General features: G+C 36.2%; 1 protein-coding gene across 3 annotated transcripts; it reads right to left on the reverse strand.

The window, feature by feature from the left end:
• Positions 1-42: 42 nt before the first annotated feature.
• LOC114518116 (chloride channel protein 2-like) lies at positions 43-6,269 on the reverse strand. Of its 3 annotated transcripts, XM_028538043.1 has the most exons (25): positions 5,774-6,269; positions 5,039-5,195; positions 4,833-4,964; positions 4,390-4,518; positions 4,182-4,267; positions 4,022-4,069; positions 3,869-3,946; positions 3,687-3,765; positions 3,391-3,516; positions 3,222-3,306; positions 2,980-3,087; positions 2,743-2,827; positions 2,511-2,666; positions 2,291-2,360; positions 1,998-2,215; positions 1,741-1,850; positions 1,538-1,671; positions 1,283-1,436; positions 1,118-1,160; positions 856-922; positions 710-765; positions 592-642; positions 396-500; positions 232-318; positions 43-133 (listed from the first exon to the last, which is right to left on the reverse strand). In XM_028538043.1, the coding sequence occupies exons 1-25, from the start codon at positions 5,822-5,824 to the stop codon at positions 65-67; spliced, it is 2,484 nt and encodes an 827-aa protein (XP_028393844.1). In that variant the 5' UTR covers positions 5,825-6,269; the 3' UTR covers positions 43-64. The 3 variants fall into 3 exon arrangements, with proteins under 3 accessions (XP_028393844.1, XP_028393845.1, XP_028393846.1); XM_028538044.1 differs by lacking the exon at positions 43-133 and having other exon boundaries at positions 396-433; XM_028538045.1 differs by lacking the exons at positions 43-133; positions 232-318 and having other exon boundaries at positions 407-478.
• Between the last annotated feature and the right edge of the window lie 2,896 nt (positions 6,270-9,165).

Consider the following 9,165-nt stretch of genomic DNA (forward strand, 5'->3'; position numbering starts at 1 on the left):
TGTCTGCAATAAAATTTTGTCAAAAAACCTCGACTCTGTAGCTGGTAATATCTGCCTTATGAAGTTATGAAACTGCATGATGATTTCGATGCATTTCCTCATGTGTCTCGTGTCCTTCAACAGTTTGCCGAACCTATGATGACGAAGCAGAATATAAAACAAATGAAACTGAATCTCCTCACCCTCTCATCCAAGGCTTATCCTATTGTTCTAAAGGATCACTAGACATACCTCAGTAAGAGCAACCACTCCAACAAGCCGACCAAGTGATGTGACATAGGCATGAGAGAGATTTAACAAAGCAAACAATTTGTGCACCTAAACAGAGTTACATTCCAATTTCCATTTCATAAAGATCATTGATTTTGCATTGCTAATGGAAGTGTGAGGTTTACCTTAAGTAGTGATGTTCTTTCTACAAGTTGGAATGGAGCTGGATCAATTTGACATAAGTCATAGTCAACCTCTTTGTCTAGTACTTCGTTTTCCCATTGTAAATACTGCAGATAATATTTACAATAAACATGATTGGTAAACAAGTTTGAATACAGCAAAAAAATGATAGAAAACAGCACATGCAGAGCAACAAACCTGTTCAGGTGAAATAGGTTCTCTTTGGGAGCTAGGACTTCCAGATCGCCCCTGCATTGAAAAACGCAAATACATTTAAAATTATGTCATTTTATATATTTACACAATATGCATGTACCTCAGAGTCTATGGTAGAACCACTTCCTGAGAATAAACGTTGAAGTTGTTGTGAACCTAAATACATGATAACATCATATATGAGTGACTGGGGAGATCTTAAATGATAATCATGTTTTAACCTGATTAAACTAACCATCAACAAACCTGGAAGTTTTTCAAAGAGAGAACCCTTGCTTGATGATGTTGGCATTGTTGAATCACGTAAATTCACCTAAGAAATGGAAACGATTCTTATTCAGAAACAATAATTTTCGTCTGCTATCAATTCCCTCATCTTTCATTCTAAAATCCTTTTCATTCAACTCCACCACCTTCTTTATTTCTTCATTCATCTCCAACAGACATGCCCTTCGTCTTGAATAAAGCTCAGAAAAAAGAAATGTTGGAATTTCTTTGCAATACAAACCTCAATTTCACTATCTGATAGAGCACGATCGTCATCATCTCTCCTGATATAAAACAAGAATGATCCCCAGTTAGACTACCTACCATTGCAAGCCGTCACGTGGCCGCATTCATACATCAATTACCGCGATTTCGCGGGTTTTCTAAAGACCTGAAGTAGAGTTACCTGCGCTCAGGAAGAAGAGGAGTTGGTGATGTTGACCGTGGTGAGCTTGCTTCACTTTCTGCTCGACTTCCACTGTGTCTGGTGTTGCTCAGATATCGAGTTAGTAACATTTGTAGTTGAGGACGGCGGATGGAGCCGAGAAGAGTCATTGTCTCTAAATATTATAATACAGGTTTCATTTGCATTTGAATTACTGACGAGAAGCACTATTTTGAAACAGGTTCAGTCAACTCCGGCGCTGATAAATATCTTTACCTTTGGTGTCAACCAGTGGAAATGACGTTAATTTTGACTTTTCTAACAACTCTTTCAGATCTCGATATGTCGACCTCCTCGTTATAAACTGCAAGTCTGTTTTCATAATATTCGCCACAGTCACTTTGTAAAGTCTGAAGAATTAACTCAGAACTTTAGGACGTTGTTTTTAGCTGGGAAAATGAGCGCAATATGAGCCATACCTGGAGTTTGTAATCTCTGGAAGGTAAGGTAATTTCTTTATTTGTATTATACTGTCGTAAATTGAAGGCTGCAACCACTGGGCTATTCCATTAGCAATCAAAACAGCGACCTAGAAAAATCAAGAATTTCATGAATTTCACCGATGCTCAATTTATGCCTTTCATTAATGCTTGAGATGAACCACGATAAATCTTTATTTTCATCATATTTTTTCATCCTGAAAGCAATTGATGTTTTTACATCCCACGACCCTTACCATGACAGGTAATATATGTGCAATCTGCCCAGTTAGTTCAAACACAATAACAGAGACAGATATGGTATGAGTGACAGCACCAGACATTGCAGCCGCACCAACAACCGCATAGCCTCCTGGTAATATTTTACTAGCGACATCTTGAGGTCCGTTGTCATGGATACCTTCAGGAAACCATGTCGCCATAGCTTCACCAACAAGACGACCAAACGCAGCACCTTAACATTGTGAAACACGCAATTTATGAGATGTAATTATTGAAACATATGAACAAAAGAAACACGAGAACTTACCGATGACAAAAACAGGAAAGAATATTCCTGCTGGAACTGGCAGAGTGATGGCAATGGCTGTCATGATAAACTAAAATTCACGACAAAAAAATATTTCACTGATCTTCCATTTCCTAATTCTTCTCTCTTTCTTCCTCTTTTGTTTCATCCATTCGTAATCTTCCTAACATTAATCCCGCTATTTACTCCATAAAACATAAAAAATTCCTGAAAACTTTACCTTAATGACAATAAAGAAAACTAAAGTGACGTAAATATTCCCGAATGCTCCGTTCCAATGTTTCAACGTCTCTTTAGGAACGTCCGAGTCTTCACTATCACCAAGTGACCACGTCGTATTTGAGAAGAGTTCTTCAATAGCTTCCTTTTGTGTCAACTAAAAACGACGAGAGATGGATCAATATTCATTTCTCACACAAAATCACACTCCACATCATTCATTTGTCTTTTACCTCCCCAGCTACAAGCTTTCCAGGTCCTTTTGGAAACATCAGCGTTGATACCAGAAGAGTGACAATCACAGGATACAAAAATCGACTAAACAGAAGAAAATTCATAGTAATTTCTGAATACGGTTCACTCTTCAAACAGCACCTGTGCTGGGACTCCTACTGACGAGGCATAACCACAACTCACTTTCAACTATACGCGATGCTGCGATACGGAGAAAAGACACAGTGTTCGTTTACCTTTTCTCAAGAAATCTTGATATGACGTTCTCACGATGATGTCGTCTTACATCCACAATCTTCCTGTGTGTATACACAAAAAGAGCTCCACCAAATCCACAGACAACCCTAGTTGAACAGACCCTTTCGTTAGATGAGACTTGTTTATTTTGACTACACACAGGTAAAGTATAAACCCGCGCGCAAACTATCTTACCATGAAACTATCTTACTATCTTACCCAAATCATCAAACTATCTTACCCAATCAGAGAAAACGCAATAAACTCCTCCGTATCAAATGGAAAATCGATCCTAAAGTTTGTCTTGAAGAGCGCAGTTATGGTGTCTGTAAGACAAGCAGATATATCATAATGACTCATGCAAACACTAACTCTCTATAACTAGGATTGAAATCATACAATCCAATCACCTTCATCATTGTCCCACACTGAGAGAAGACTAAACATAAAAGCACCACAAACGGCAGCAAAGAAACCACGCCAGTAATTCCTCACAGCAAAATATGTACTTGTTACTTCAATACTGAACAATACTCCTACAAAAATAAAACTGTCATTTTCAACAACAACAGCATTAATAAACTTTCCAGGGGAGGTTTGTCATCTTGGCATTTGGGCTCTGAAAATTCGGGTCACCCAAAGAGGTGTTGGTAACAGCTCCATGTACTCCACTAAGAATCACAGTGGTATACTGCATGTACATTACCTCCAATTGGTGAAGCAAAGCAACTTGAAACACCCAGAGCACAAGCTGCAGCAAGAATTTCCGTATTACGAGATTCATTCTGCAAAGAGGATTACAATGAACAAGTGTTTGAAACCCAAAGTACGACCTAATAAATGTTTTCCTCTTGTGTAATAAAAACACATATAAATATACACAGTTACCATAAATATTCCTTGAAATGAGGTAACAAATTTTCCAAGTGCTCTTGCAACAATACAGGCAATATGAACGAAAGGACCCTAGGAATCCCAAGAGGATGATATCAATGCTTCTACTTGATTAAGTAAATTGCTTTAAACAATAACATCTCTCACCTCTTTTCCTATTGGGATACCACTACCAAGTGAAGCTGTCAGACCAACCTTTAAAAGAATGACTGAAGTGAGAAAGTATTCAGCTTTTTTCAATGGTTATCAATTAGACTATGATATTCATTAACATTGAGTTTGCAGTTTTCAAGATGAATAAACCTACCACTTTGGCAATCAATGTTGGTATCGACAGATAACGCTTCAAAATTGTACCACGTAAAATAGTCTTCATCTCAGGAATGCCAGAACCTTAGAATACACAAAACACAGATCAACATTTATTGTTTCAGATCAATATTTCTATGAGTGCTGGTCCCTTGCTTTGTTCCAATATTTGCCAAAGAAGGAATACTCAAAGATATTGTACTCACCAATAGCATGAGGGGAAACAAGATGTGTGAAACCAACAGAGAAAAAAATCAAACAAACTGGGAAGAGAACCCAGATCAAATATTGACCAAAAATATTGTCTGTTGCATGGGAATATAGCCACAAATGAGCTAAAAAGAAGATATCAACATAATAAAAGAACATAGTCCTTATAACATGAAAAAATCCACTGTAAAAAACCCATAACATTTGCATATTAGAAACTTTGTCAATCGATCTGACTAAAAACCCTTTGTTTGGGCATCAGTATCAAGAGTCTCTGTCAAATGGTTTAGGCCTTTATTATAGCATATCTTGTTTAGGTGGAATGAACAAATCATTGATGAACTTTTTTAATAACTCTTTTGTTTAATGTGTTAATGGCAGGTAATATTTGTCAGCCAGTGATAACTTGATTCAGATTATGATCTACAATATGAAGTACCTTGTTGACATTTGTCAATTGAGAAATCCAAGCCAAAACTAATGAGAGCAACTATAATTCCCAAAATCAATAAAAATAACCAGTCACTGTCGAATTTTTCTTGAACTGGCTTCAAAATTCTTTTACATTGCCCTAAAAAAAATACAATAATTTAACAATTGACAAGAACTTTACATGTTTCCAAGTAGAAATTATATGTCACTGACTTATCATTTTCCCCCATCGTGAAGGACTGTATGATTGAAAATTATCTTCACTTGGTTCAGTTACTGCTTCATCTTGAGAAGTACTTTGATTACGTAACTCTGCTGCAAAACTTTTGGCATATTCTTGTAATTCCTGTGTTGTATGGGTGCCATACATCTGCATGTAAAAAAGATAAATCAGATGTGCTAAAACACTATAAATCTTATTTATTTGCAGGTTACTAGAAAGATAATATCAACTATAAATTCACATTGTCCAACATTATATCACTTTCACTTGTATCATATGGCAAAAGAAATATGAGGAAAATAAAGAATTAGTGTGGCATATAAGCCTTTAATATAAATAAGGAATTATAATTTGAATTATAATCGTTCATCTCAAACAGTAATGGACAATACAAGTATTTGCAGTATTAAATATATACCGATTATCAGAACAAATAATTCAATAGTACAGTACACAAAAAACTATATTTATGTTTATATTTACAGTACTTTTGTTTATTTAAAAAAAACTACAAAAACACACACATTGAGCACTTTGAGGAATAACAGACTCATTATCAAATCACGTAATATATAAAAGCTATGTAATGGTTTATGAGATACAAGATGACACGACCCTGGAGATATTATTACTATTTGCATTTTTGAAATATATACGTAAAAGATGTTGGTACTTTACCGTCCTAAGGTTTTGCAAAATCTATCAATCTATTTCCTTAAACTCACCAGTGTTTCTTGATAGCCATAACGATTCTGCTGTGTATCTTCTTTAGCCATATTTAAGTAGATTTATCACAGAAAATTAGGTATTAGCCAACAATCTATTTTGATGAGAACTTTATAATTTATATCACCTCCATTCCAATAACTTCGAAATAAACTTCCTGCATGCTAATGTCGTCGACTCGTCGGGACTCGGAATGTGTCGTGATATAACGTATTACGTCGCTAGAATATAAGTGAAAAAGAAGTACCTTATCTTTTCAGTTTTCACTGGCTTTAGTGAGTTTATAGTCTGTTTTTAACTAGTTTTCATCGTAGTGTTCGGTCCAAAATGTTATACGCTGAACAATGTGTTACATAACAAATTGTCTTCGACGCAATGAACTGAATGTTGCTGAGACGCCACGACCTGAAAAAGATGCATAATTGGTTGTCCTACAGGCCTGGATTTGTTGAAATAAGTTCAAATAACCTTGTAAAACGTCTCTCCCCGACCCAACAAGATGTTTTGCCAACAAGATGTTCGCTAATTAATGCTAACTAATGAATAAGAAGAAGTGTTACCTAGGGCCACGCCTCAATTAGTAGTTAGGGAGACCCTTAGCCCTTTACGCGTTCGATGGGCTCGACCGACTCATCTGGAATGAGAAACATTGCGCAAAAGTCAAAAAGCTAAACCTTCAAGTCCAAGAGGTTGATAAACCGCAGTTCGTACACAGACGCTTAAATTGAGTATCATGAAGTCGATTTGGTACTCTAATGTCTAGGCACAATATAAAAAACGTTTTGCGGTTAAAAAATACTGTCTACCTTCGTGATGGTCAAAACTATTGCATTTAAAAGCTCACTCGATGACACCTCTCATTCTTAAAATGCTACCCCAGTGCTCCACTTGAGTCTTTGTCAATCCACCCACACGCGGATATCCTTAAAGCGATATCTGTGTGTTTAAACAAATGGCCTATTAGCAGTCAGTTTTCTGGTCATTGTCTATCATAATGAGGCAGCTCTTAACTTCTTCCTTACTAGGTTGTAAGTCACACGACCGTGATCACACGCACGTCCCTCTCAGCCGCTACAATTTAACTGACTGAGCAACTGTATTGATCACGTGCTTGCTTTTATATATGAAAATATCAATAAACGAGTTTTGATTCAACTTCCTGACGGCTTGACCCACATATGCTGGACTAATATCCAGGAGGGGTTCATGTTTTCACTCTGGTTCCAGAGATTTATAATTTCACACGACTTTATATTTGAGCACCAGAATTGACCACTTGTAGTCGACCGTCCCCAGCAAAGCCCTCTCGGCCGTGGACCTCTGCTGTGAACCACTAACCTGCCCCACCTTCGTCTAGAAATTCATCCAGTATTTCAATAAAGAAAATCTACAAGCACTCGTGTCAAGTGACAACGTTGGGGGAACAAAATTCTTATATAATACTAATAAAGAAAATCTTTTCAAAAACTCGCTGAAACTTTTGAAAACCGGTTAACTATTATGAACAATTTTTTCCCAGGACTCTTGCTTCCTTTCATATTGATAATATCAGCTAAATGGCAATGATTGTCGCTAATTTTTCAACAAAAATTCATTCTCGAACAATCCCGAAGAAAAGTTTATTAAACTGCGAAGCAATTCGTTACCGTGGTGAATTAGTAATTTCATTAAAATCATGGAGATGATCTGGAAAGACCGAACTACATTTAAACAAAGACGTAGTTTGTAGAGGAATGTCGTTGTGCTATTGTTTAGTGTTTAAAAAATCATCGCGACGCCTCAGGGGCAAAAACGTACAAACCAGGACGGCAAACTGGCGCTGTATAATACAGACATTAGTGAGCTTAAGCAAGTGACGTTTTTGACAACACGTACGTTGACCGGAAGTAAAGTTTTTATTTTTCACCAATCACAATTCTTGACCCAGTCTTTTGGCGTTACTCATGCCGTTTGTGATGTCAAAAACGTCACTTGCTTAAGCTCACTATTGAAGACTTTAAGTTATGAATTTGATCTATCGAACAGTCATTTCAGTGCTCCAAATCACCTATTTTTTTAACCAGTTCTCAATGTATACATTATCTCGATTCATGCTTATATAATCAGTGCTTCAGACTTATAAAGAGAAAGCCCCATCCGCGCATAGCTTCATACAATCGTGGTCGAAAGACTCGCTAACGTACGTGTTGCGGGAAGTTAGGCAGAGGCATGATAATATTAAGTGCGTCAATGGCCTCACCAAGTTGGCTCCATACCAACGATGATAATACAAACATATTAAAAATTCGGCGCGCTCACTTGGAAAAGGAAGAATATAATATTTAATTGTCACTGAATAGTTTTCATAGCATATAATAAGATTCCTTTCACAATTTTAAGTAGATTTAAGTAGGTACTTTACCACGACATATCCGCGTTGTGAGAAAGGCATAATTTCATTTACCAACTTACTAAACATTATCCCATGCATTTCGTCTGTATCGTAACTACTGGAAGAACAACAGTCAAGAACCATAGTGCCGGGAAGTCCATTGTTGTTTCTTGATTAAAATATTCATTTATAGCTACATCTTGAAAATAAATGTGTAACTTTCTATAAGATAAAACGAGTGATTCTATATATAACACAGTACTAAAACACCTTAGTCAAAATTCTCAGTCCTCATATAGTTCGTATATTCCGTTGATATTCAGTCTATTACTGAATCCTATCAGAAATTGATGCATGGGTGTGCCTTTTTCTCAGTTCTGCCTTCAGATGTTTTGGAAAGTTAGTTCATTCTATTCCATAACATCGGGGAAAGGATGTATGTTATCTTTCAAGAATTTTATTGTCGTTTTCGTTGCAATTTGATTTTTATCGATTTCTTTAATAATTTGTATTTTTGCCATATATAGATGATGGATCCATGGCTGTATTAAAATAGCAGCTATAATAAAAGCTACTAAATAAAAGCTACTAAATAAAAACTACTATAATTAGAATATCTTTTACACATAATTACCAAATATTTATTTATAAATTAAAGTGCTATAATAATAATGTTATCAAAGAAAAAAAAGACTATTAATAAATCATGTACTTGATATACTCACTATATACACGATATTCCAGCAGGCGACATAGTTAATGAATGCAGCGGAATTGTATATAAGAATGGATTTGTTTTCCTAATTACATCAACCCTAACACAATAAGCCTCTCTCAGACGTTAGTTGATGCAAGAGTGTCTTTTGATCATCATTCAAGGGTAGGAAACCACAAAGGTAATTGGTGTCCCCCTCATGCAGGCATTTTCACACACAGTTACGAGAAACTTCGAGAAATATTCGCACGAAATCCTTGCTCTGTTTTTCTTTCCTGGCAAGTGGTTGCCATTATAACCGATAT

The sequence above is a fragment of the Dendronephthya gigantea genome, unplaced genomic scaffold, assembly GCF_004324835.1.
Source record: "Dendronephthya gigantea isolate DGI-Jeju-01 unplaced genomic scaffold, DenGig_1.0 000010F, whole genome shotgun sequence".
Taxonomy (NCBI): Eukaryota; Metazoa; Cnidaria; class Anthozoa; order Malacalcyonacea; family Nephtheidae; genus Dendronephthya; species Dendronephthya gigantea.